We start from the raw sequence: 26,950 nt of genomic DNA on the forward strand, positions 1-26,950 counted from the left end.
GTGACCGCAGCTCCCATCCGTCCCTGCCGCTTCCTGCAAAGACCAGCCCTCCTCCTTCTCCTCCTCCGAGCGCGTCTGTGAACATCCTTTCATGCTGCAGCTGACAGGTTTCAGTCCCGAGGTCGTCCCTCTGTCTGTCTGCGTCCCTCTGTCTGTCTGCTCGTTGCTCCTGCTGCAGGCTGCCGTTCCGTGGTGAGTGTGTTTGTCTGCATCCATCCTTCCTTCCCTCTACGTGGAAGGATTGCAGACCTGTTCTGCATGCATGTGTGCATTTGTCTGTCTGCGCTTGCCATACCCTGGCAAAGGCTTGGAGGCTTCTGTGTGTCTGTCTGTGTTTGCTGCCCCATCCTGCCAGGCCGCTTCGTTCAAATGGTACCTACGCATTTGGGATCTCTAAGGTCGAGGATAGCAGGCTAAGGTCCAAATTCACAATGAGGCACGCGCACAGATCATGATATTTGTAAATTCGGTCTCTTACCTGACAGAAAATAAAATACAGGAACATGGATGTGCAAGCACACAAATTCTGTTATTGGGATCCTTAAAAGCAGTTGCCAGTAAACCAGGATTTCTACTACGAACAAAGAATCATATCTTTAGTCTTTTATCAATTTAGCAACTCCCAGTTTCATCAAATAGGGGCTATTTGCCCAGGAATTCCTCTGACGAGGGGGTCCTCCAGAATCCGGAGGATTATCCAAGTACAGTTTAAAGAAACTGACGGCAAGGACGGCTGACTAAAGATACAAGTGTCTGAGAGCACCAGAGAAAGAGAGCGCGTGCTTTCTCATATGAGTAAAGCGACAGGAATTATACCTGTCCTTACGTTTGGTGGTGAATGAAGTCCAGGTCCCTGGTGTCGGGTTTGGACCTGCCGACTTTCCTTCCTTTCTTTTTTTCTTTGACTTTTCTCACTCTCCGCTTTTGCTCTGCGCAGATCCTGGACTTACACGAAAAGCTTACGCTGATGCTTGTGGAGTCGTTTGAGATTTACATGTGTTAAGAAAAAGGGGCCATTAACTCAGAAGGTCTGTCTGGGGCAGCGCTGGCATAGAATAAGAGCCTGCTGTTAATGCTGGGCTGAGTCAGGGGAGCGGGAGATGCCTCTTCGCCTGGGAACAAAAGGGAGGTTCCCGAGAGCCATTCCCTTGGCAATCCCACCCCGAGCGGGATCATCAAGAGCTGACAGCTCCTCCTAGCTCTATTATCAAGGCGTTCCGTTATCATGCCTGGGAGGGCACTGCATAATCATGCACCGCATCCTCCCGGCTGCAAGGTTAGACAGGCTTTTCGAGACAGTTCTTCCGCCCCCCACCCCCATCCCGATTTTGTTAACAGTCATCACTTTAATCCTGAGGCGGATTTCCATGAATTAGGGCAACGTCTGCCCCAGTATCTAGGACAGCCGTAACCCGCTGCTTACGACGCCGGCTCCACAGTGTTAAAAGCAGAGCGTAAGGGCGACGGTCGTTCCTTCCCGTCCCCTTAGCCCCCAGCCTCCCTGGTGAGCCGCCCTGGAGAGGGGCCGCCCCTTCCCTGGGCTTGTCTGCAGGGAGGGGGGCGCAATTAAGGAAGGCGCCTCTTCCCTGTGCCCGAGGGAAGGGGCGGCCGGGGCCGATGCCCCGGGGCTCCGCGCTTCCCTTCGCGCCCTCTCCTTCGCCGCCTCCATCGCCGGCGGCCGCAGAGAGGTGCTGTTGCTGCACTCGTGCCCCATCCCCGCCGGGGTCCCCGAGGTCTCCCACCCGCGTTCCCCCCTCACAAGCGGCTCGTGTCTCAGAGGTGCCCGGGCCGGGCCGGGCCGGCCCGTGCGCCCCCCGCCCCGTGCCCCCGCCCCACCGTTTGCTGCCCGGGACCCCCTTGCGCTGCTGCGCCTGCAGCTCACGTGGGGCCGCTGCTTCAGCTCCAAACGTGCCCGTGACCGCTCCAAGCACGGTAGTAACAACCAAACACAGCACGAGTTTTCCTTGCCTTTCCCTTGCCCTACCCCGTGTTTCTTGAGTCACGTTAATACTTCAGGTGGGCTGGGACATTCAGCTAATTCCTCCTCACTTTCCCAATTCACCGGGAAAACCACCTGGGCCAAGTTTCTTGTGACTGTGTCCCACGGCTGTGCGCAGGGCCAGCCAGGCTCTCGGGCTGTATCTTCCTCATTATCCTTTTTCCAGAAAAGTATTTCTCACTGGGACCCGCCGCCTGTGCCAAATGTTTTGCCCCAGGAGGAAGGTGCTGGTTCGTTATGATCCCAGTAAGAAAGACATTCAGATTCTGCAAAGTATCATCTGAAACGTCATTTCTTAGAGCTGACCCTATAAAGAAAGAGAATAGCACAGATAATCTTACGCCCCCGCAGATGCTGGGAGCCCCGCGTTGTGCAGCATCGAACAGGCCTCTGATCAGCACGCAGCATATTACAATGCGCATGTTCCAGAGCCGGCTCTGTTACAATGAGCTGGCTGAGGTTAATCTGAGGGCATGGGATTTGTGCAGCCCAGCACAGGCCTGAAGGCCAAGCCCTATGTGCAAGCATAACCCCTTGCAGGGGTTTAGAAGTTAATCTGAATGTATCTATTTTAAATACCTACATTTATACATAATAATCCTGCACTGAATCCCGCTATTGAGCTAAGAGGAAGAGGCTCTTCCTCTTACTTAAACTGAGGGGTGAGATTTAGCTGTTGAAACACGGGTGTCTAGTACCATTTTAGATGTCCTGTCATTTCCAAGATAGACACATGATGCCAATATATATAGCGCAGGACCTATGGGAGGCGGCTGGATTGGATTTCCTCACCGTTGCAAGGACCACTCACCCATGCTAGGGCTCCTCGCTGCAAATGGCCCTCCTGTCCAATGTTTTGACAACTGAGTTACGGCTCTATTCAGTATTGGAAGAGTTCAGACCACCAACCTGTACACAGATCTGGTGGTTTTAGGTGCCTGATCGACAGATCAGTCACAAACCAGGCACTTTTTGTCATCCTCTCCCTCACATTCCACACAACTGCATTTGCTCATCGATTCCTCCAACACTCTCCTGCCCCCCACTTCCCTGGGTGTGCATCCATGCGTCCTAACTACAAATTCATTCATCTATTCCCCTCCCCAATTCCCCATACAGTCACCTTTTTCCTGCCATTCACTCCTACTGCCACTAAATACAGCCCTCTCCAACTACCCAACTACACCACTCTCCTCACACAAATCCACACATTCCTCCACCCATCCTCCCAGACAGTGCTTCGCCTGCTCTGTCTGTCCACCCTTCTGCCCATTTCTTCCTCTGTCAACATTGGTACCGGTGTCCTCCAGGTGCAGTTATCACTGCTCAGGCCCAAACTCATGCTGTGCCTTGTGTCGCAGGCTGTGACCCATCATTGCTCCCACCTTCCCCGTACTCTAATCTGAACTAAGCACCACCACCCTATTGAACCAATAGGCATTTTTGACACCTGCAATTCCCGTCCCAGGTCTGACTCCTACTAATCTGCTACCAAGCTGGTGAGAGAGCGGCAAAAAGGATCCTGACGTGGGATGTGAGGAAGCAAAGACTCATCTTGGCCCATGTATGTGGGGGGGAGCTCCATATCTTGGAGGAAGGGAGGATGGAGGTGCCCAGGTTTTTTTCACAAGGTCCTCACAGCTCACTTTATGCTCTTTCCCACACAGAAGCTGTCTTCAACCAAAGAGTCAAGATGAGGACAAGTGGCATCCTGAGCAAACGGTGTATCTATAGGGGTGAGTTGGGGCCAGAAGGGTGGCATCTGTGAGCAGTGGGGAGTATTTTAGCTGGGAGAGTAACGTGGGAAGGAACTGATTTCTTGGGTGGTGGACAGGGAGGCACATCTCACCATGTTCTGGGAACTGAGGGGCATGGCCTGTAGTCAGCCTTCACTTTTTCTGGTTGGCATAGCAAAATATGTTTTTGCAAGTGTGATCCATCTCACCCATAGTGCTGAAGGCTTTCCAGGGAAACCATCACAAAGTGGGAGGGTGATACAGAAGAGATGTCTGCTACTGTGGGATGGGGGGCAACACTCCTCAGTGCTATGATATTGCATCACCTCTACTGTGGTGCTAAATCATCCCCTACTGCGTTGTGATACCTAGGTACATCGCTTGATCGGTGAGTTGCATCATCCCCTCCAGGTGAACTATGCCATCTTCTGTACGCCATTCCCTTCCAAGACATTACAGCAACCCCTATGAAGGTCTTATACCTTCCTTTGCTAAGTGTCACTCTATTCCTACTACAGTGTTACACCGTTCTTGACTAAGACACTACTCCAATGCATTTTACCGTCAGGTTTGATGCACCATTGATGCCAAACCTTGCCCTAAAATGAGATGCTCTTCATCTCAAACCAAAGGCAAAGGTATGGAGAAGGTTGCCTTTCCATGGGCTGCTGTCAGAGCAGGCAGAGAGGTCACCAAAGCCATCTTCCAACCAAATTCAGGTCTACACATTGTTGGCCTCAGATAAACCATACGCTACAAGTATGACAGGTGAGAAAGGGAGGTCAGCGAGAAACATCTCCGCTGCCGACAATGAAAAGGAGATGAGGCGACTTTCCTGTGACTCTACCTTTGATGCCATGCCAAGTGCCCTTGGCATGGTCCCCCTTCCCTTCCAGTAGTCCAAAATGAGTAGTATATCTGCTTAAGTTGAAAATCAAGCTCAACTCTTTGGAGCATTAGTCTCAAAGCAGATGGTGGGACCTGCTCCTATCTCTGAGATACGGTCTGAAGGTTTGAGGAGCTGCAGGGCACCTCCTGCCATTTGCATGAAGCTCTATTGTGGGACTGTCTTACGCTACGTGCTGGGGGACAGACAGACTCCTCTGAATGCCATGGTAGGCCTGAACTAAGATGAACCATGGCGCAGTTAGGCGATCTGAGGGCACAGCTGCCATGTGTATCGGACAGAAAGGGGCTTAGAGAGATGAGGAACTGTGGTCTAAGGGAAACATGTTGGCAGCCTCAGGGAACTCTCATTGCTATTTGTCAGCTTCTGCAACTGGCATTTCTGTGGCAGGTTTGGACACACAACTGTTTCCCACTACAAGCAGACACCTCAAATTTAAAGTTTCCTACGGGCAACCAGGGAGTCTGATAGCCGTTGTGTCTTCCTCAGGCTTATTCCAGAGGGGAATACGGTTCTTTTCTTCCCATCCTGAAGTGGAGCTGGAAACTGTGACAGTCAATGTAACCATCCAGGACTTTGTGGCCAATGTGGTGTCTGAGCTGTTTTACCGCAACACGCAGCAAGTTTCTCAGGAGACCATGTTCATCTTTCCTGTGGACTCTGACACTGTTGTACACAGCTTCTGTGCTACCATGGGGGACACTCGTATTGAAGCAACGCTCTGGGAGAAGGAGGAGGTACTGGGATTGCGGTGGGAAGGGGTGGTCCTCGGATTGGGATGAAGGGTGGAGGTGAGAGAATGAAATCCTGTGGAGACCTCAGTGACACCTTTTTCTCCCTTTGTGGCAGGCCCAGCAGCTGTGCAAAGCCACTTCAGGCATGGAGAATTTAAGATACCTGCAGGATCAGTGGGATCTTTGGGGTCCTGTGTTCGCTTGTTTCTTGGGGACCCTGCCTCCTAACAGGGAGGTGGCCATCAGCCTGTGCTATGTCCAGGAGCTGCCACTGCAGCCTGATGGAGCTGCCCAGTTTTGCTGGCCACACAAGCTGTTCCCCCGGGAAAACTACCTCAGTGAGTGATCCCCCGGCTGCATCCCCCAGGAAGGAACACAGCGCTCCCCAGCATCCATCTTGGGGGGGGGCGGGCCTCGTGTCTGCACACGTGCCTCAGTGAGAGAATCTGAATATTCCCCCTTGCACCTCACAGTCAGGAACCCCACAAGTCTCCCCATATATCCCACAGCAAGAGATCCCCACAGATCCCTCTACAAATCACAGTGTGAGTCTACAGATTCCCCACCGCCGCCACCACTCCACTAAGAACCACAGTGAGGGACGTCTCAGATGCCACATTTCCCCTCTACCAATGAGAGACAGTGCCCCACCATAGCTGTCTGCTGCCCTAGGGTCTCTTCTTTCACTTTCTCACACCTCTTTCTCCCTGCAGGCTGGATCTCTTCTGAGGAGAAGATGTCCAAAAACCTGCACTTCAGCATCTGTCTGAAGTCAGCCCATGGTGTGTCCCATGTAGACATTAACAGCAGCCACACCCCTCTGCAATACACAGCTCCAGATCAGACATCTGCTGAGGTACGGCCCTGCCAGATGCCTGAGTCCCAAAGGGGGAGAGGAGGGAAGGGTCTGCAGCCTGCTGATGCTCCTTAGGACTCCTCAATCCTTTTTTTTGCTTCTCTTGCCTCCCCACACCCTACTTGTCCTCAGGTCTCCTTGAAATCGTCACCCTGGTTGCGGAATAATCTGAACTTGCTGGTGTATTACAGAGGGCCTCACACTCTCAGTGCTGTGGTGGAGGGGAGAGATCCGAAAGCCCCACCTGGTGAGCGAGGAGGGTGGAAGTGGGCATTAGGGAGAGGGTGTCAGGGAGACTAGGGGGATCTGAGGGGCTTTTCAGGCAATAGGTCAGAGCTGAGGACAAAAGCAAAGAGACAGGGAAGGGGGCTCCAATCTAAAAATCCTCCTTGTTTCCCCGCACACACTCCAGGCTCTCTGCTGGGAGACCCCGTGGTGATGGTGACACTGATGCCCAACATTCCTGAGGTGGTGCTCAATCCAGGCCAGCTTGGGGAATTCCTCTTTCTCATGGACCGCAGCCTCTTCCAGGATGCACAGGTACCACCAGACGAGGTCTTCAGGGGGGATTTTCCACACCGGTCGTGCCCAGCTGGTGGCGATAGAGGCACGCTGCTTCACGTGGGCAGATGTTCTGCCTAGCTTCGCCATCTGAGCTCTGCCCATCCCTCCATCTGTCCCCAGAACACACTGCTCTTCCTCCTCAAGAGTTTGCCCCTGGGCTGTTACTTCAACATCTACAGTTTTGGGGCCACTTTCAACGCCTTCTATCCGTGAGTTGGGGGTGATGATGAGGCAGGCCCAAGGGGTAAGTAGAGGACAACTTTTCTAAGCGGAACTATGGGACGAGCTCTTGCTGGAGGGCAGTTATGGGGCAGGATCTGTTGGGGGCAGTGAGAAGGTAAGTCCTCTTTTCAGGGCGCTTCTGCAGCACTGGTAGTGAGGTAGGGCTTTTCTAGGGAGTGGCCATGTAAGGGTAGCCGTGGGCCAGGTTCTCCCCCACTCTGACACTCTGGGTGCCCTCCCACAGGCAGAGTGTGGAATACACGCAGGAAAGCATGGACAACGCAGTGGGGCGCATCTCCTCCATCTGCCCTGATCTGGGGGGCTGTGACCTGTTGGGCCTCCTAAGGTCTATCTACAGCACTCCTCTCCTTCATGGGCACCCCCGCCAGGTATCAGGGGCCAAAGGGTTATGGGGAGGGGGATGGGTGTAAACAATGGCGTAAAGGTAGACTTCAGGGCTCAGGGTGAGATATTCTGCTGCTGTTTGCACTGGGAGTTGGCACGTGGGGGGCATCCTCGTGGCAGAAAGTGACACCATCTTTGGGGTGGGCAGCTTGGGAGGGCTTCTGTGGAACTTGCCTGCACTTGAAGAAGGTGGATCTTCCTTGTGGGGTGCCTCTTTGTGCTAAGAGGTGTCCTGGTGTTAATGAAAGGAGACACACAATCTCTTTTCCTGTTTCAAGGCCAGTGGGCGTGAGAGGGTAAGGCAGCAAACTGGGAAGGCTGCCTGCATTTTAGGAGGGAGCCTTTCCTCTATGGGGGTGCCCAGCCCTGGCAATCTTTGTTTCCCCTCCTCTCTCCCTCAGCTTTTCATCTTCATCCAAAGGAAGATCTCCAGTGAAGAGGAAGCTGTCATGGCTGAGGTCTACCGTTACCGGGACCAGCACCGGTAATGGGGGAGCCCTGTTCCTGTCCCCCAACATGCTAACTCACAACTTTCCTCTCCCCCTGACTGTCAGAGTCCTTCAAACATTCTTCCAGATCCTAGTCTGTCCCAGACCTTCTCTTTACCTCGATGGAACTTCAGTAACAACACCCACACACACTTTCCTTACCTCGCTAAGACTGCCTATACTCTTCATCCAGCGGACCTCCTCTCCCAATCTTTCCCTGCTCTTCTCAGCACTCTTCCTCTTCACCCTCACCATGCAATACCTCAATGCACTCTGCGGGCCCAAAACCCATTCTCTTGGTCTCCCTGCCCATCAGGCAACATCTCCCACCCCAGAGTGAACGGGAAAACTCTTGAGTCACAGTTTCATTTCTGCGGTTAGAAGCATCCTTACCTCTCCAGACTTTGTCCTTTGTACCACTCTTGTCCTTCGTGCCTCTCAGCTTTGTCCCATCTCTAACCTCCCCCTCTTTTCCTGTACAGGTGTTTCTGTTTTCCTACTAACAGATGTGACAACTTCAACCTTTCCCAGGCCATGGCCCTGGAGACAAAAGGTGAATGTGTGTGCATCCACTCTAGGATGGACATGACATCCGAGGTAATGACTCAGGTGCCTGGGCTTCCAGCACCCCCCCTGCTCTATTCAATACCTCCCATGGCTCTCCTAAACATGCAAGGCAATCCAAATACCACCATCCATTCCAATCCAGAGACCCCCCCCAACTTCCCCCCCCGCCCAGAACTGGCAGGGAACCCAAGTGGTCTGTGCTCTCTGCTTCCCCCTCACCAGGCAGTGAAATGCCTGCAGCGGGCTCTGCAACCTGTGGCTAGTGGGATCTCACTACATTGGGACCTTCCACCTGGCCTGGAGGTGTCAACGATCAGAAAAGCTCCTGAGATGATCTTCCAGGGACATCAGAGCTCCATCTATGCCCAGATCCATGGGCAAGCACAGGTGAGAGCGATCCAGGAACCGTATGCACCGGGGCAGGGCTTTCTGGAAGGTAAGGGACCCAATCCCTGTTTCACCTTCCCAGCACTGGGAAGGTGCTTCACCTCCATTAGACCTGGGAGAGACCACTATCAGGGCTCTGTGAACCCTCTTCTTTCCCCCAGAGACACCACTGCCTCTGCTCCAACCATGGACATCTACTACCTTAGTAGAGCAGGGAAGGAATCTAGGTAGCCAGGCTGCCTGTGCCCAGCAGATGAACTTTTCTGTCTGACTCTTTCCCTTGTGTCACCAGGATGCAGAGGTGGATGAGGGAGCCGTGACCCTTCAGTACCATGTGGGCAGCCAGTCTTTCAATTACACACTCAGGTTCTCACTGTCCCCGTCATCAGACGACAGGTGAGAGGGTAACACGCTTGCCCACGAGGCAGAGTGGCATTGGCAGGGTCTGGAGGAGGGACAGCAGGTGTCCTTCGCTTGCATCCTTGCCACTGTAGCCTGAGGTGGGAAGAGAATCTGGGCATCCAGTGCTCCCCCCTTGTCCCCTCTGCCCTGACCTTGGGAGAGGGCCTGGGTGACCATTACCCCGCTGCCCCCTCCTCTTTACTCCATGTGTCCCATGCCCCTGCCCGAGGTGGAACCAAGGACTAACTCCCTGCCCCTGCAGGCTGCCTGTGCACCGCATGGCCATGATGCACCTGCTGTGGAAACTGGCCTGGGAGGGGACAAGCAGGGCAGAGAAGGACATCCGGCACAGCGCAGTTAAGGCCAGCCTCAGCCTGGGGGTTCCATCTCCCTTCGCATCCAGTGTGGCAGTACGCATGAAACAGAGGGATGCCTGGCACCGTGGTAAGGCCTGAAACGGTGGGGACTGGACTGGCAGGGGAAAGCGGGACTTGTTGGTCTGATGCCCCCTCACCATCTGCAGCCCCCTACCCTGCGGGCCTGACCACCCTTTTGCCTATTTCTAATACCCATGTGTCTAACCCCCATCTCCCTGCCTCTCTCGCCAGATTCTTTGCCTCCAGACTCCTCCATGTTGTTCTCTCCCTCTTGCAACCTGGTTCCCTGCCAGCTGCTCTGGTTGCGTGGCTTCAGGCCTGTGTGGTTCAAGTCCACCAAGTTTTGGATGGTCCAGAAGTGCCAGTTCTGCCTTGAGATGCTTGGTCGCAAAGCCCCTGACACTGAGGCACTCGCCCAGCTTTCAGCATCCTGTAAAGGTAAGGAGAAACTTCTTAGCTGAGCATTCTCAAAATGCGTTGGACTCAGGTTGAACTCTCCTTTCAGCGTTTATCTTCTCACCAGGCTTCCTGACTGTCATTGTGCTGGGGATGGATGGAGTGACAGACAAAGCAAACTCCTACCTCTCCACTCTGGGCTGGAAACTAAGAATCAAATGCCTTAATACTTCCCTGAAGTAACCTTATCCTTGTCTCCAACTATCCTTAACTCCATACCCAAACACTGAGTTGGTCACACAATATCTGCACGAATCTTTAGCTTTACCCTCTTACAGTTCAGCAGCAAAGAGCCAGCTGGCAGAGACATAGCCGTTCGCACAGCAGTTTCCAGGCTTCGTCTCCTTCCAGCCTTCTGCTTGTCCAGGGCTCATCTTCTGATCTCCAAGGATCACCTGCTGGGAACTTCTTGTGATTGCTGTTGATGAGGAGAGTTAACTTCTGTAGACTTGTGCTTCAGTCATCTCTAATGGTCAGCTTCTGTTGGCTGTTTCCTAATTAGGGAGTGTCTGTGCTTACTGTCTCCAACAGACTTCTAATGGCGGGAGAAGGTGTCAAGCATTTTTTCAGCTGGTGTTTGGGAAGCAGCTGTGTATCAGGTAGGCAAGAGTGTAGAGCTAGCTAACAAGAGACATAGCAGTTGTCTCAGCAGTTAGCGCAGCAGGGGTGCAGAGGGGTGCAGTAACTGTTCAGGCCTGTGTGGGGCTGAGAGAAGGTTGTGCAGCATGCCACACAACACCCTCTCCAGCACTAACTGCTGCTTTTGCCCTTGGTACATCGGAAGCCTCAGTCCAGACAGAGCATAAAAGGGAGACAGTGCTGTCTAGGTCTTGAGCTGAAGAGAGAGACTGGTGCTTCAAGCCGGGGCCAGGGCCAAAGTGCCCTCCTCTATGGGAGGTATGTTCTGGTCAAGGCTTGGACTTGCTAACTGAAGGAGCTAAAAGGAAGAAGTGAGCACACTGCACACCGTCAGGGTGAATGATGAGGAGATTGTCCTGGTCTTTGTGGAAAGTCTGCAGAGAAAAAAGCCTGAGTTACGTGAAGCAAGGAGGATGGGACCTCTGGAGGCCGTAGTCAAAATGGGGAAAGGTGGAGGCTTGTGGCTTCTGACAATAGGGGGAAGGCTTCTGCTTGACCTGCAGACCTGCAACTTCAGACTAGGTGTAGCCTCACCCTGGGCACTGGTGAGGACAGACAAGGCCTGTCAGGGGAGGCATCCAGAGCCAGCTGAGCCTGAACCTAGTGTCCAAGCAGAGGGGAAAGGCATGTGATGGTTACTGGAAACTCTCCTGCAGGGGATGGAGGCACCCAGCTGCCAACCCAGCCTCACACTTCAGGAGGAGGCGTGTTGCTCATCAGAGGCCAGGACCGAAGAAGCTGCAGAGACTGTCAAGGCTTGTCTGGCCCTTGGACTATTACCCACTGCTGCTCTTCCACGTGGACAGCAATGACACTACCAGGGATCATCTGGAGCATATCATGTGCGATTACGGAGCCCTGGGGGAGAGGCTGAAGGGCGTGGGAGCCCACGTGGTGTTCCTCAGTCCTTCCAGTGAAAGGGAAAGGACTGGTAGAAATGGACTCATCCTGCAGGTCAACAACTGGCTGCATGGCTGGTGTCACAGGCAGGACTTTTACTACTACGACTGCAGGACCCTCTCTGAGGAACAAGGGTTACTGAAAAGGAACAGGATTCATCTGACCATGTGGGTCAAAAGTGCCTTTGCAAACAGGCTTGCAAATCTAGCAAGGAGGGCTGTAAAGTAGGTGTGTAGCCTTGAGGAGGGCTACAATAATCTGAAGAAGAAAAGTGAGGACGCAAGGGGTTGAGCAGATGTGTTTAGGGGACAGGATGACAGGGAAGGTTCTCACTCTTCCCCTGAAAAAGCTGCATGACGTGGGGCCCATCTCAAATGCCTGTACAGAAATGCGTGGAGCATGGGGAGCAGAAAGGAGGAAATCTGCACAGCTGCAGAACCATGATCTCTTTAGGATGATATAGACCTGGTGGGGTAATTCTCAAGCTTGGAGTCCTGCAATGGATGGATACAGGCTTTTCAGGAAAGATAGGGTGGGAAGCTAAGAAGGATGGGTTGCATTTGATGCAAAGGAATGGCTTGAGTGCATGGAGATTTACTGGCTCATCACCTGTCCCAGGGAAGAGGGCTTGTGAGTAAGGATCAGATGACAGGTCAGCACAGGTGATGTTGATGCACTGGATCAAGAAGAGGAGGTAGATGAAGCCATCTTTAGGCAGCTGGAGAACACCTCACAGTCACAGATCTTGATACTCCTGGACAGTTTTAACAAACCCCAATATCTGCTTGAAAGGCGATCTGGCTGAGTGCAAGAAACCCAGGAGGTTGCTGTTAGGTACTGAAGCCTATTTTGTGATGCAGGCGCTTGATGAACCAGCTAGGAGAGATGTTCTGTTTGACCTGCTACTCACAAACAAGGAGGAACTTGCTGAAGATGTGAAGGTCAAGGGCAGCCTTAGCTGCAGCAATCATGAGACTGGAGTGTGCAATCCTGAGAGGAGTGAGCAAGACAAACAGCAGAATTACAACTCATGGACTTCAGAAGAACAGATTTTGCCTTGTTCAGGATCCTGTGGGAAACTGTTGTGGAGGGCAAAGGGTCCAACACAGGTGGTTGATCTTCCAGGACTCAGTCCTCCGTGATCAAGGATGGTCCAGTCCAGTGGCAGAAATTCAAGGAAGTGTGCCAGAAGGCCAGCATAGATGGACATAGAGTTCCTTAGCCAGATCAAACACAAGAAGGAAGTATGCCAAGGTGGAAGTGGAGACAGGCTACTTGAGAGCAGTACAAAGACATTGCCCAGACACGTAGAAATGGAGTTACGAACACCAAAGCTCAGCTGGAGTTGAAATTTGCAAGGGAGGTGAAGGACAACAGGAAAGGCACCTCTAAGCACATTGAGAGCAAAAGGAAGCCTAAGGCGAGTGTGGGCATCTTGCTCAGTGGTGCAGGGGACTCAGTGACAAAGGATGTGGAAAAGGCTGTCATAGTCTCGAACTTTTGGGGCTCAGTTTTAACTGGTAAGGTTTTCCCTCAGGTCTACCACGTCTCTGAGTCTCCCAGCAGAGTCTGTATGTGTGAAGCAGTACCCACAGCAGAAAAAGATAGTTAGGAATCATGTAGGCCGGTTAGACCTACACAAGTCCATGGGATCGAGTGCATCCAAGAGTGCCAAAGGAGTTGGCTGATGCCACTGCAAGGCAGTGACTCTATCATCTTCAAAAGATCATGGCAACTTGGGAGAGGTTCCTGGAAAATAGTCAGACCTCTCACCCATCTTCAAGAAGGGTAAGAAGAAGAGTTCAGGAACCTACAGGCCAGTCAGCCTCCCCTGAGTCCCTAGGAAGGATATGGAGCAAATCCTCTTAGAAGGACCATCCCGTATGGCTTTATCAAAAGGAAGTCATGCCTGACCAACCTCACTGCTTTCTCGGATGAGGTAACTGGCACTGCGGACAAGAGAAGGGCAGTGGGTTCTGTATACCCTGACTTTAGCATGGCCTTTGACAACCTCCCAAAGTCTCCTTATCATCAGATTGATGAGATACTGGCTGGGTTAAGTGAACAATAAGGCTGGTGGAAAATGGCTAGACCGCTGGGCTCAAAGAGCAGTTATCAGCAGTTCAGAGTCCAGCTGGTGGCCAAAACCCAGTGCAATTCCAGAGGGATCTCTCATGGTAACAGTACTGTTTAACATCTTCATTAATGACCTGGACATTAATGAAGAGCGCACTCCCAGCAAGTTTATGAACAATACCAAATTGGGAGCAGTAGGTGCGTGGTCAGTACAGTGGAGGGCAGCGACAGGCTGGAGAAATGGCCTGACAGGAACTGAGTGACATTCAATAAAAACCAGTGCAAAGTCTTGCATCAGGAATGGATCAGGAATGGAATAACCCCATGCAACAATACAGGCCCAGGGCGCACACACTCAAGGAAGCAGCTCTACAGAAAAGGATCTTGGGGTCCTAGCGGACAACTAGTTGAACAGAAGTCAGCAGCGTGCCTTTGCAACAAAGAAAACCAACCGCATCCTGGGCTGCATTAGCAAGAGTGTAGCCACTAGGTTCAGGGGGGTGATCCTTCCTCTCTGTTCAGCACTGTTGGCTAGCCTGCATCGTGTGGTATTGTGTGCAGCTTCTGCTTCCATTACAAGAAAGGCATTGACATACTGGAACGAATCTGGCGGAGGGCCACTAAACTGAGGGGGCTGAGGACATGGCACGTGAGGAGAGGCTGAGCGAGCTGGGTTTGTTCATCTTCAAGAAGAGGATACCTTATTTCTGTCTACAGCTGGCTGACTGGAGGAAAATAGAAAGAAGCCAGAGGCAGACCCTTCTTGGAATTTCGCAGCATTAGGATAAGAAGCAACAGACACAAGTTGGAACATGGGAAATGCTGAATGGGTATGAGGAAAATTTATCTTTTTTTAAATCATAAGGATAATCAAAACCTGGTGGAATCTCCATCCTTAGAGCTATTCAAGACTTGGCTACACATGTACCTGAGCAAGTTGTTCTAATGAGACCTGCTTTGAGTAGGGATTTGGGCGAGGTGACTTCCAGAGCTCCCGTCCAACCTCTGTATACCTTTAGGCCAGCCTTAAATGGCCCCTAGTTCTGCCCCAACTACTCTGTGCCCGAGTGCTGCTTCTTCTGCCCGTAAAAGGTCTTAGATCTGCTCTGGAACTGAGCCATGCCTGGGACTATAATGCCCACGGGCTGTGCTTGACCCTCCTCACCTTCACTCTCTTGTGATCCAGTGCTGCTGTAGCTCCAAAGAAGTCTTATGTCCTGGAATGTGGAAAGGAAGAGCTCATGCCGAGGCTGGTGGGTTTAAGAGCAGATGATGGAGAAGGACTCCTGTGGGGCCCTCAACAGTGAACATGAGCCATAATGGGGGAAGTGGCAGGAAGGAGTAACATTAGTGATGCTCATGGGCGGAATTAAGGGTGTTCAGAGAGAATTGCGCTGGGTAAACTAGAGCGTATAGGACAGATTTTAGGATACTCATGAGGGACTGGGAAGATCTGAGGATGCTCCAGGAGGTCTAGGAAAAGTTCAGGATGCTTGTGGAGGACTGGGAAAAATTGGGAAAGTTCAGAGAGGATGGATGACAGTTAAGTATACTTATAAGTATACTGGAGAAGGCAGAATTTAAGGTTACCAGCTGTTGCCTATCTCATATGAGCTGTGTGAATGTTTCTGTCTTCCAGAGCGGGAGCCTTCTCCTGAAGAGCAGGTGATGGAAAAGCTGCCAGCATTTAACAGCAGTTGGGACTGGACAATTTCACCACTGTCAACAAGACTGTGTGACTTCTCCGGGCTCAGGGTAGTGGTGGCACTCCAGAAAGCAAATGGCTCCTGGGCCCTCACCGCAGCCCTGGTCTCTGCCTTGGGCCTCAGCAAGGCTGATGTTGAGGGACAAAGGCCCAGTGAAGTAAGCAGATCAGGGGCAGGAGTGGGGCACTGTCATGAACTGAACCTTCCTCTGCTCCAAGTTTCCAGTCTGAGCTGAACTGAGCAGAAGAGATCAAAGCAGTTGGGATATAGAGCCTCTCCGCTTGTGGAAGGGGGGCATGGAGGGTGTGGGGTGGAATCAGCAGAGGTACCTGGGAACCTTCCGGTTTTGAGGATATCAGAAGCTTAGAGAGTTTGTGTGTATGTGTAGAGGTCTTCCTTTTTCCACGTGTTGGTTTAGGTCTGATCTTTCTTTTTATTTCTTCCCCTTGATTGTTTTGTTTTCCCCCACAGGATGTGCAGCCAACTGCCTGGGCCACAGTTTTGGTCTTAGTCTGGTTGCACCAGTATAAATGGAAGGTAGCTTGGTCAGAGCTTCTGGAGGCCAAAGCTTGTAGGTGGCTACGGGACCAAGCTGGTAAGAAGATTTTGCTGGGAGGGGTCACGCTCTGGGCCTTTCCCACCAAATCCACAGCTGACACCTGTTGACCCATGTTCCTCTTTCCCAGTGCTCCTGTACGGCAGTCTATGAGACTGTCAATACACACTGTATTCCCTTACTGAGTTGTGGTCCCCCTCCACTTTTTCTCTCTGCTTGCAGACGTCCAGCTGGATGAATGTCTGGAGGCAGCAAATTCCCTGTTAGGCTGCTTTGTGGAGCCCACCATCTTCAGGATTTGAACTTACCCCACTACTGGGGGTGGGCAAGAAGCTGGATGGGAACACAGCCAGGACAGTTGACCCAAACTGGCCAAAGGGATGTACCATGAACATCATGCCCCTGTGGGACTGAGTGAGTGAGTGGCTGGGTGCGTGCTTAGTTGCTGTCCGGGGCCAACCCACCGCAGCTGGCTTGTTCACACATTTGCTCTCTACCATAATATGAGTGTTTCCACTGGGTTCTGAAAAATAACCCTAAATACGTATACTAAACTTTGCTTCATTTTTCCACATTCTGCTTTTCTCTGAGGTTTACCCAAATAGTCATCTGCTCAAAATACCAGATCTCAAGGAGAAAAATCCTGTTCAGATACTACAGAAAAACACCTTCTTCATGTATCTGACAGACATGTCTGTCTGTCTATCTATCTACCTACCTATCTACCTATCTATACAACTCCCTCCCTCCCTCCCTCTGTACCTTTCTTTCTGTTTTTTATAGAAATGTAAGACCAATGCTATTTGGTTTTGCAGGCATTGATTCACTCATCCTCACAAGCTAGAGGACTTTTTTCTTTTTTTTTTTTTTTTTAAAGAAGGGTTTGTCAAATAAAGGGGTGGATTTCATTGCATCACTGCGGTGCCTACCATAGGTGCACAGTGCCATTTCAGCTGTTCTGAAGTATCTGAAACACCTGCCAGATAGGAAGCAGGACATAAAGGACTGATTTTCTGAGGTGACAGCTGGAGAGTGAATGGAATACGATGTGGCATGGGATTCAGTTGCCTAAAGATGGCTGTCTAGTGCCATTTATGATGTTCTAGGGTTTTCAAGTGTGTTGGGTTTACATGCCAAGGTTTTGGTAGTGGGGAGGCTGCAGGGATGACCTCTGTGGGAAAAGATTGCCCCATGCCAGTCATAGGCGGTTCCAAAACAGACCCACTGCCGGCCAAAGCTGAGCCAATCAGCAAAGCTGGTGGCGTCCCTGTGAAAGTATATTGAAGAAAAGGTAAAAAATGCCACACAGGCAGAGCAGGAGGGGAAAAAAAGAGTGAGAACAGCAGTGCAAACACCAAGGTAAGATGATGAGGAGGAGGTATTTCCCTGCAGCCCATGGTAGAGCAGATATTCATGCTGCAGCCCATGGAGGACCCTATGCTGGAGCAGGTGGATGTTTGCTAAAGGAATTGCAGCCCATGGAGAGGACCCATGCTGGAGCAGAAGAAAAGTGTGAGGAGGAAGGAGCGCCAGAGAGAGACTGCTATGTATTGAACATAGCCCCCTATCCTCCATCCCTGCTGCACAAATGGCGGGGGCGGGGTGTAGAGGAAGAGTCAGGAGTGAAGGAGTGAAGTTGAGCCTGGGAATAAGGGGACATGGGGGCAGGGTGTTTTAGTTTTTGTCTTTGTTTCTCACCATCCTACTCTATTTTTAATTGACAATAAATTATATTAATCTTCCCCAAGTCGGGTCTGCTTTGCCCGTTACGGTCACCACTAAGCAATCTCCTTGTCTTTTCCTTGACCCACGAGCTTTTAAATTTATTTTTCTCCCCCTGTCCTATTGAGGAAGCGGAGTGAGAGAGCAGCTGCGTGGGCATCTGGCAGCTAGCCAAGGTCAAACCCTAAGAAAAATTAATCGTATTTTAACAGTGGTTACTTTTCTACATCTACACTTTTTATGGTGATTTTTTTGGGCAGTTGAATCTCACACTTAAGGTTAGATCCAATTTACCCTATATGCAAGGATGGTTACAGCGTCCAGGAATCCCCCCAAATATTAACACAAAGTTGATTTTCTACCCCAGAACCTCTTAATGGCTTCCTGGACCTCCTTGTTTCTCAAGCTGTATATGAGGGGATTTACCATCAGGATCACAATTGTATAGCAGGTGGAGAGCACTTTATTCAGATTTAGGGAATTATTGGCAGGTGGTAATGCATACATGATAGCAAGGATCCCATAGAAAGTAGTGATCACAATGAGGGGAGATGAACACGTAGACATGGCTTTCTGCAGCCCCATTGGGGCCACAGAAAGTCAAATTCAGCATCAATACAACGATCACCAAGGTGACTGCAAAGCCAGTAATTCAGAAAAGAGCTGCCAGCCCTGGAAAAATATTCTGGTTCATTATAGCTGTATAATGAAGAGGATTACAGATAGCTAAATAGCGATCACATGGCATCACGGCTAGTAGGAGACGTTCAGTTCCTCCCAAGGAGCCAAACATACAACTGTGCAGTACAGCCCCTGAAAGAGAGACTTCTTCTCTGTGAGGAAGTTGGTTAGTGCCCTAGGAACAATATTGGTTGTATAGCAGATCTCACGGAAGGAAAGATTACCCAAGAAAAAATAAATGGGGATGTGGAAGCTTCAATCCACGCATACGGTAAAGAGGAGAAGAGTGTTCCCAGAAACAACTACAAGATAAAAGAGCAAGAGCAACAAAGGGAGTCATCTCTGATGAAAATCCCAGTGGACTGCATTCTGTCACAGAAGTTCTATTTCTCGGGTCAGCATGCAGAAGGGATCTAGAGGACAGAGACTCAGTCATACAAATGAAAACTCTAGGAGCATAGGAAGAATTACTACACTGATTTCACTCCAACCTTGGCAAGAGTTTGACATTAAGCAAACCAGATTTATCTTCTTCACTAAGGCAGCATCACTGTAGATGATTTATCCTCCTTCATGGACAGGTTCTCATCATTCAAGTCAGAATTGACCTTTGACTGGTAGTGCCTGGACTTTTCTATAGATAAACTGCACTAGATTAAATTTCCCCTATTCAGTTATGTTTAGCCATTTAAGTAATTTCCCCAAAATGTCACAGAATCACATAATAATTAGGTTGGAAGGGAACTCTTGAGGTCATCTAGTCCAATCTCCCCTTGCTCGAGCACGGTCAGGTAGAACAGGTTCCAAGACTGTGTCTAGTTAGGTTTTGGATATCTCCACAGATAGAAACTCCACAACATCTGTGGGCAAGCTGTTCCACTGTTCGACCACCCTCACGGTAAAAATGCTTTTTGTTGTGTTCAGCAAGTCGCTGTAGGAAAGGCAGTACTCTATTTTTATTTTATTTTTGTAAGACTACCCCTGAACTCAAAGGTCATATTCCTGAAATTCCCCTATTGATGTTTGCTTGCATTTCATTTGCCCTTTCTCCCTCCCTTTGATACCAACAAGCAAACTAACCAGGGCCTTGCCTCAGGATGGACATCAGTATCTGATTTGCCATCTCTACAGACTTTTTAGGGTTTGGAAATTTGGCTTAGAGGAGTTCAAATGCAATGATTCTGACTGTAGATACTGGTGTTTTCATTTGCAACCACATCGAGTTACCAGAACTGCTGAAAAATTTCAAACCTTTTTTTTTTCCTACTCCGTTCAGGACAAAATCTCAGTATGTATAATTTGAAAATGTTTTGATAAAGAAGAAACCAGTCACTCTGAAAGTGATGCTGGAAGTCAAACCCACAAACACACTCCCCCCCCCCGTAGAACTAGCAATATAGAATATACCTAGATTCATGTCTTAGGTGGTGAACAGAGACAGAGTTCACAATAAGTACTTTTTTCATTCATTTCATTTTTTCATTCATTTTTTCATTTTCATGTAATGAGTGTGGCATACCAAAAATGCTTGAAGAAAAAAAACCCACAGATGCCTCCCTCACCACTTCATAGGTTAGCCAGGTTTCACTTGTCTTTATTCGAGAAAGTTTCATTTTACTTCAGCTCATTGTGTGTCTTTTATTTCAAAAGAACAGCATTCCCTGAATGTCCCACCCTAGCAACATTAGAATGGTGTGGTCGTGTGCATGCTAAGATCGCCCATCTCCATCTGCAGTTTCCCTTCAAACAGTAGAAAGCATTGGAGATGGGAATTTGGATGTCAGAGCTACCAGAACCTGATGAAGAGAATATGACTAGAAAATAAGCCTACCACATGGTATCAGGGGAGACATGAAGGATACAAGAGGTATCTCATGTCGCCGGGAAGTCCCTTGAACTTTGAGAAAAAAATAACCAAAAGCCACTTGAGCGTGCGACTGGCAATCCTAGAGCGCACATGGAAGTATATGGGGTGTTCTTACAGCATAAAGAAATCAAAAATTGGAAGTGTGCAGGGAAGGCAGAGTTGACTTGTGGTAATTGCCTGGCATTTATTTAAGGAATCGTTCTGCAGTCCTTTGGCAGCTGGTACTCTTCTTGACGTTTAGCAGAGATTTCTTGGGCTTCCTTGTAAAACCCTTTGTTTCCGAAAGACCCTGGCTTCTTTTTATTCCAGATTTTGCAACAAGATGTAGCTCAGAAGTCCTCATCAGAGAATTAGACACATCTTCAATAAAACTGGAAGTAGTTGAGCTACTGAGGAATGTTTCTTGCTTTCCTCCTTTCCTCCTTCTCAATGGACATTTCACATCTGAACTCCTGGTTCAGCTGATAGGCAAAAACACCACAAGGGAATCAAGGAGTTCTACGTTCAAGAATGAAAGCAAAGAGGTTTGGTGATAATTGGAAGTATTTCTGGTTCATTCTTACTGCCTCGATAAGACTGATACCAAAAACAGAGTGCGGAAATCAACCCAATACCATGGAGTCTACCCTCCTTGCATTTGAGTATCTTCCTGACCAACGGGTTTCCTTTTCCCGTTTTTCTGCATCATCTACAGGGTTACTGTGAGTGGAAACATCCTTATAACTGCTCTGGCTGCAACTGATCAGCACCTTTATGCACCAATGTACTTTTTCTCGGGAAGCTGTCGTCCTTGGAGACTGATTATGCCTCCACCATCCTGCCTAGGATGCTGGCCAGCTTCCTGACAGAGGGCAGGAGAATGTCTGCCTTGCACAAATGTCCTTCTTTGGTTCATTGGGAGCTGTTGAATGTTACCTTCCGGCAGCAATGTCTTGTGATTGATATTTGGCAATAGGTAAGCCATTATGTTATACAGACCAGATGAACCACAAGTCCTGCCTCTGGCTCAGATCTGTTTCCTGGATAAATGTTTTGTGGCTATTGCTGTAATAACGTCCTTCGTGTCTGCACAAACTCTACTCTCGTGAAAGCCCGCCTGGAGTACTGCCTCCACCTTTGAAGTCCCCAGTAAAAGACAGACATGAACCTGTTAGAGCAGGTCCAGAAGAGGGCCACAAAAATGATCTGAGGGGTGGAACACCTCTCCTATGAAGAAAGGCTGAGAGAGGTGGGGTTGTTCAGCCTGGAGAAAAGAATGATCCGGGGAGACCTTCTTGCATCCATTCAATACATAAAGGGGGCTTACAAAAAAGACGCAGAGCAACTTTTTTTCCAGGGCCTGTAGTGACAGGACAAGGGACAACAGTTTTAAACTGAAAGAGGGTAGATTAAATTGGATATAAGGAAGACATTTTTTACGATGAGGGTGGTGAGACACTGGAACAGGTCGCCCAGAGAAGTTGTGGATGCCCCATCCTTCGAAGTGTTCAGAGTCAGGTTGGACAGGGCTTTCAGTAACCTGACCTAGTGAAAGATGTCCCTGCCCATGGCTGGGGGTTTGGACCAGATCTTTCAAGGTCCCTTCCAACCCAAACCATTCCATGATTCTACGAACCTTCTGTGGCCCCAAGGAAAGAGAGGACTTCTTCTCTGATTTCAGCCCTGTGGCAAAACTTTCCTGCAGTGACATCTGACTAGTCCAGCTTCATCTTCACTAGCCATTGTTACTGTAAATTCGGTTGCAAAAGAACCCTCTAAGACTTAGTTTGAAGTTTTAGAAGCCCGGCATTCTTTATTACAGCGCCGGATGCACGGGGGATTGCTCCGCCCAACGTGCATGCCGTGTGTTTCATCAGCTAAAGCTTATACTACCCTATCACATACATATTCATCAAATTTCCCGGAACTGGTTACCATATTCACATAGTCATTATGCGTGCCTGTTGGGTTGGTAAGGGTCTCCTTCAGTGGTCTCTGGGTGGACTCTTGGTCTTTTATTCCTTTTTTGGTAATCCTTGTGCGCGCTTGCCAAATCTCGAGCAACTTCTTGTAGGCTGAGATAACCTAATCCCTGATGCTTCAGGTCTCGCATCGTTCCTATCTTAATGGCCCCATTGTTTCTAGTATTTCATGGTTTCAGGCATTTCACGACTGCTTCTCCGATACTTAATCAACATCATCTTTTCTACTTTGTCTTTGGCATTAAAATAAAGCTTATGGCCTAAGGTATCACCATCACAGGCACTCATACACCCCCACTTCTTCCGGTTGCTGGCACCACAGACTGCTGTACACACATGTGCACACAGAATAAAGAGCCTCTTACTGTAAAATAGTTGGAGGAAGGAAATAAGACAGACTGCAGTGATCAGGGGCAAGGCATGATCGGACAAATGTACCAAGCAAGCAGCCCCTGCTTACCTGTGAATGGACCCTTTTATTCCCTTATGCAACTATTTCCCACACTTGTTGCTCCCCAAGTCACCAAACCCCTCCCTTTTCCCACCTTTTGTTCCTCCCCTAAACTTCCCACAATAAATCCTGTCTAATGCCAAAATGCTCTTCCCCTGCAGGGGGAGGAGTGTCCTTCTCCCCTAATGTGTCCCACACCCCGATGCACCAACCCCCCTTAGTCACAAAGGTGATCTGGAGAGCTCCTCCTGGTGACTTATCTTGATGGGTTTCATGCCTGGACAATGGGGCTGATGACTGTTCTGGGACAGACCTGGGAGGAACCTGGACAAGGTGTTCGTTCCTCAGGAGTCTCTTTGAGTTCCCCTGCCTGCCTTTGTGCCTCTGTGCTCCCCTGGGCTTGTGGAGATGGGCCCTTGATGGGCTGGTGGCTCTCCTGTGATGGGCCTAGGAGCAGCCAGGGCAGGTTATTAATCAAGTTACTCCTCCTGACACTTTTTCTCTGTGCCACCTTCGTGTGTGCAGATGAGCTTCTTATCACTTAACCTAACACAGACATCAGCTTCTGAGACAGAATCCTGAAATTACTTTCTTTGTTAAAGGCAAGCAGTAGGCATTCCAGAGGGAAACACATCTCATGCACTTTTCATATCTGAACTGGAATGAAATACGCGCACTCTGGAAATTCCTGTTTCCTTCCGTTGATTGTAAAGTAGACCTCGGGAACTGCCTTTAGAAATGCATATCTAAGTACAGTTCGTTTCAGCTAATTTCAGTCTTCGGCAAGGTAGATGTTTGCACCTGAACTAGTCATAGAATCGTAGAATTATTGAATATCCTGAGTTGGAAGGCACCCACGAGGATCATCGAGTGCAACTACTGGCTCCACACAGGGCAACCTAAAAGTTAAACCATATATCTAAGAGAGTTGTCCAAGCACTTCTTGAACACTGACAGGCTTGGGGCCATGACCACTTCCCTGGGGAGCTTGTCTCAGTGCTTGGACACCCCCTCAGTGAAGAACTTTTTCCTAATATCCAATCTGAACTTCTCCTGATGCAGCTTTAAGCCGTTCCCTCACGTCCCATCACCAGACACCAGAGAAAAGAGATCAGCACCACCCTCTCCACTCCTTCTCATGAGGAAGTTGTAGACAGCAATGTGGTCACCCCTCAGTCACCTCTTCTCTAAGCTGAACAAACCTAGTATCCTCAGCCACTCCTCATAAGTCCTGCCCTCTAGTCCTTTCACCATCTTTGTTGCCCTTCTTTGGACACATTCAAAGATTTTTATATCCTTCTTACATTGCGGAGCCCAAAACTGCACACAGTACTTGAGTTTCTTGTATCAGAAATAGTGTGGCCAGCAGGACCAGGGAAGTGATTGTCCCCCTGTACTTGGCCCTGGTGAGGCCGCACCTCGAATACTGTGTTCAGTTTTGGGCCCCTCACGACAAGAAAGACATTGAGGTGCTGGAGCATGTCCAAAGAAGAGCAACAAAGCTGGTGAAGGGTCTAGAGAACAAGTCTTATGAGGAGCGACTGAGGGAACTGGAGTTGTTTACCCTGGAGAAAAGGAGGCTCAGGGGAGACCTTAGCGCTCTCCACAACTACCTGAAAGGAGGTTGTAGGGAGGTGGGTGTCGGTCTCTTCTCCCAGGTAACAAGCAATAGGACAAGAGGAAACGGCCTCAAGTTGTGCCAGGGGAGGTTTAGATTGGATATTAGGAAAAATTTCTTCACCAAAAGGGTTGTCAAGCATTGGGACAGGCTGCCCAAGGAAGTGGTGGAGTCACCATCCCTGGAGGGATTTAAAAGCCGTGTAGATGTGGCACTTAGGGACATGGTTTAGTGGTGGACTTGGCAGTGCTAGGTTAACAGTTGGACTCGATGATCTTAAAGGTCTTTTCCAACCTGAACGATTCTATGATTCTGTGATTCTATGAGGTGAGGCCGCCCTAAGGCTGAGTCGAGTCAAGTCACTCCTGCACCTGCGTGGGAATAGAACATAACAGAAAGACAACATGAGAGCCACGCTCGTTAGAAACAGCAACTGCAAGCCTAATACAGCACCCTGCAGAGTTTGAAGCGTAGCTGCTTAGTCACTTGAATCACTCCTCCACACTCCCTACATAGTCAAAGACGATAAATAGGATTTCTTCTCATGGGGCTATCCGATCCGAAAGCCAAAGTAGAATTCTGTGTTTAGAACCACGCACCAAACTTTTGGGATTTCCAACAAATGAAAATGATTCAGCTGCTCAAAATTAGGCCACAGTGATTCCATTCTGTGAGGGTTTGGGTGTGAGGGTGGGAGGAGGTGGAAGGGAGTGATAATTTACTTTGAGAAAGGAAGATGTGCAATTATATAGGTAGTTTAGATGAGTGACAGAGCAGATCTTGTGAACAGTCATTTAGTTAGATTTAAAGTGATGATAAAAAAGATGCACATCTTGCACTCTAGTCACAATAGTACTTGATGTACCTGACGCAATAAAGAAACAACAAACATTCCAGTGGTGACACAACCAAATGGACACCACCAAAACACCTCTCCGGGTTTCTCATCATGTTTGCAAATAAATGTCCCGACCTCTTGGGCGGTCTCTCACACACACCCATTTAGATGCGCCCCTTTTCCACAAGAGCCCGATTATAAATTGTACTCCGTAAGCATATGTAAAGCAGAGGGCAGGTGAGAGAGAGACATAGGCAGGCAGGCATATGTCAAGTGTTTGTGAGCATTACCCTGGATTTGTCCATTACTGATACATCATTCTGCAAAAGCTGCTGCCATCAGCAAGTCAAAATTACATGCATAATGAAATCTTTAAAAAATCTTCCTCAAGAAAAGGTCAATATTTTCCTCTGATCCCAATGATATAAACTGTCTGTTACTGGAAAAAGAAGTGCTCATTACCAAGAACACTAACACCAAGACTAGAAGTCTAATGAAGAAAGACCAATTATTTATTTCTGCATAATAATCTGTGGTCAGTTAATTTTCGCATGGCAGCTTTGATGTCATTGTTCCTCATGGTGTAGATGACTGGATTTATCACTGGCGGCAACACAGAATAGAGAAGAGAAGCTGTGAGATCCAGAGCTGATGGGGAGTTGGAGACAGGCTTAAGATAGGCGAAAGAACCGGTGCTGACAAACATGGAGACCATGATGAGATGAGGAATGCAGGTTGAAAAAGCTTTACGCTGTTTTTCCTTGACAGGAATTCTCAAGACCACGGTGAAAATCTGAATATAGGACATACTTATAAAAGCAAAACAGACGACGACTAAAAGGAAACTAAATGTAAGAACCCCAACTTCACTAAAGTATGAATCAGAGCAGGAAAGCTTGAGAAGCTGTGGAACTTCACAAGAGAACTGGTCAATGATGTTGGACTTGCAGAAGGACAAATGAAAGATGTTCCCAGTGTGGAGAGCAGAGGAAGGGACGCAGCTGAGCCATGCACTGGCTGCCATGTGGATGCAAGTAGTCCCCTTCATGATTGTCTTATAATAAAGAGGCTTGCAGATGGCAATGTAACGGTCATATGCCATGACAGTGAGTAAAGCAAGATCAGCAGCACCAAAGACATGGAAGAAAAAGACTTGGGCAGCACAGCCAGAATAGGAGATGACTGTGGTATTTAACAGAAAATTGGCCATGGACTTCGGGAGGGTGCCAGAGATGGCTGAAAGGTCTAAGATGGACAAATTCATCAAGAAGAAGTACATGGGGGTGATTATTGACAGCTATGACCACAATGATGAGAAAGTTTCCTACCACGGCAGCCAGATAAATCCCCAGAAATACCATTAAGTGGAATATCTGCAGTTCTCAAGTATCAGAGAATCCCAGGAGAAGAAACTCTGTCACAGTGCTTTGGTTGGGCATTTTCTTTCCAGCGTGTTGGTGAAAGTTGTGAAGGGAAAGCCAAGGATTTTGGTTGAGACTTGACGGTCTGCTCCATAGTCTCTCCACCATCTGAATTTCACAGTTGCCCTAAACACATTTTGCTCACTGAAGACAAAATGCATGAATCCCACATGATGGACCAAACTATAACTCAGAAACAAATCCCTCAGTAATCATAGTTCCATATATAAAATACATATGTATGCACATGTATAGATAATATACATGTTTGTGTATACAGGTATAGTATGTATACATTCATAATATATATGCCTGTAGTCTACGCATGTTTTATATATGCATATTATGTATATTATAAATATCCTATGCTTATATATGTATACGTGTTTATATAAACATTGTCCGTGTTTCTTA

The 26,950-nt window shown here is 49.1% G+C and overlaps 2 protein-coding genes across 9 annotated transcripts; one reads left to right on the forward strand and one right to left on the reverse strand.

Moving 5' to 3' along the window:
• The first annotated feature begins 70 nt into the window (after nt 1-70).
• On the forward strand, nt 71-26,950 carry LOC127026598 (von Willebrand factor A domain-containing protein 5A-like). 8 transcript variants are annotated; one of them, XR_007767763.1, is made up of 19 exons: nt 78-192; nt 3,468-3,563; nt 3,667-3,735; nt 5,132-5,379; nt 5,492-5,714; nt 6,090-6,232; nt 6,365-6,479; nt 6,645-6,772; nt 6,917-7,005; nt 7,263-7,407; nt 7,825-7,907; nt 8,394-8,865; nt 9,158-9,261; nt 9,530-9,711; nt 9,876-10,082; nt 15,355-15,578; nt 15,893-16,016; nt 16,200-16,391; nt 25,884-26,950. XR_007767763.1 is itself a non-coding variant. In XM_050911933.1 (18 exons), the coding sequence occupies exons 3-18, from the start codon at nt 3,693-3,695 to the stop codon at nt 16,277-16,279; spliced, it is 2,610 nt and encodes an 869-aa protein (XP_050767890.1). In that variant the 5' UTR covers nt 71-107; nt 3,468-3,563; nt 3,667-3,692; the 3' UTR covers nt 16,280-17,718. The 8 variants fall into 8 exon arrangements, 5 of the variants coding, with proteins under 5 accessions (XP_050767890.1, XP_050767888.1, XP_050767887.1 ...); XM_050911933.1 differs by lacking the exon at nt 25,884-26,950 and having other exon boundaries at nt 71-107; nt 16,200-17,718; XM_050911931.1 differs by lacking the exon at nt 25,884-26,950 and having other exon boundaries at nt 76-121; nt 16,200-17,718.
• LOC127026696 (olfactory receptor 14I1-like) lies at nt 25,624-26,554 on the reverse strand. The gene is given in 2 exon segments (XM_050912016.1): nt 25,624-26,398; nt 26,400-26,554. Coding segments are annotated over 2 exon segments (930 nt in total).

The sequence above is a fragment of the Gymnogyps californianus genome, chromosome 28 (assembly GCF_018139145.2).
Source record: "Gymnogyps californianus isolate 813 chromosome 28, ASM1813914v2, whole genome shotgun sequence".
Classification (NCBI taxonomy): Eukaryota; Metazoa; Chordata; class Aves; order Accipitriformes; family Cathartidae; genus Gymnogyps; species Gymnogyps californianus.

Coding starts and splice junctions, on each gene's coding strand:
- LOC127026598 (XM_050911933.1), top strand. CDS start 3,693: ATGAGGACAAGTGGCATCCTGAGCAAACGGTGTATCTATAGGG. Junction 9,262..9,529: donor TCCCCGTCATCAGACGACAG/GTGAGAGGGTAA, acceptor CTGCCCCTGCAG/GCTGCCTGTGCACCGCATGG. Junction 16,017..16,199: donor GTGGCTACGGGACCAAGCTG/GTAAGAAGATTT, acceptor CTCTGCTTGCAG/ACGTCCAGCTGGATGAATGT.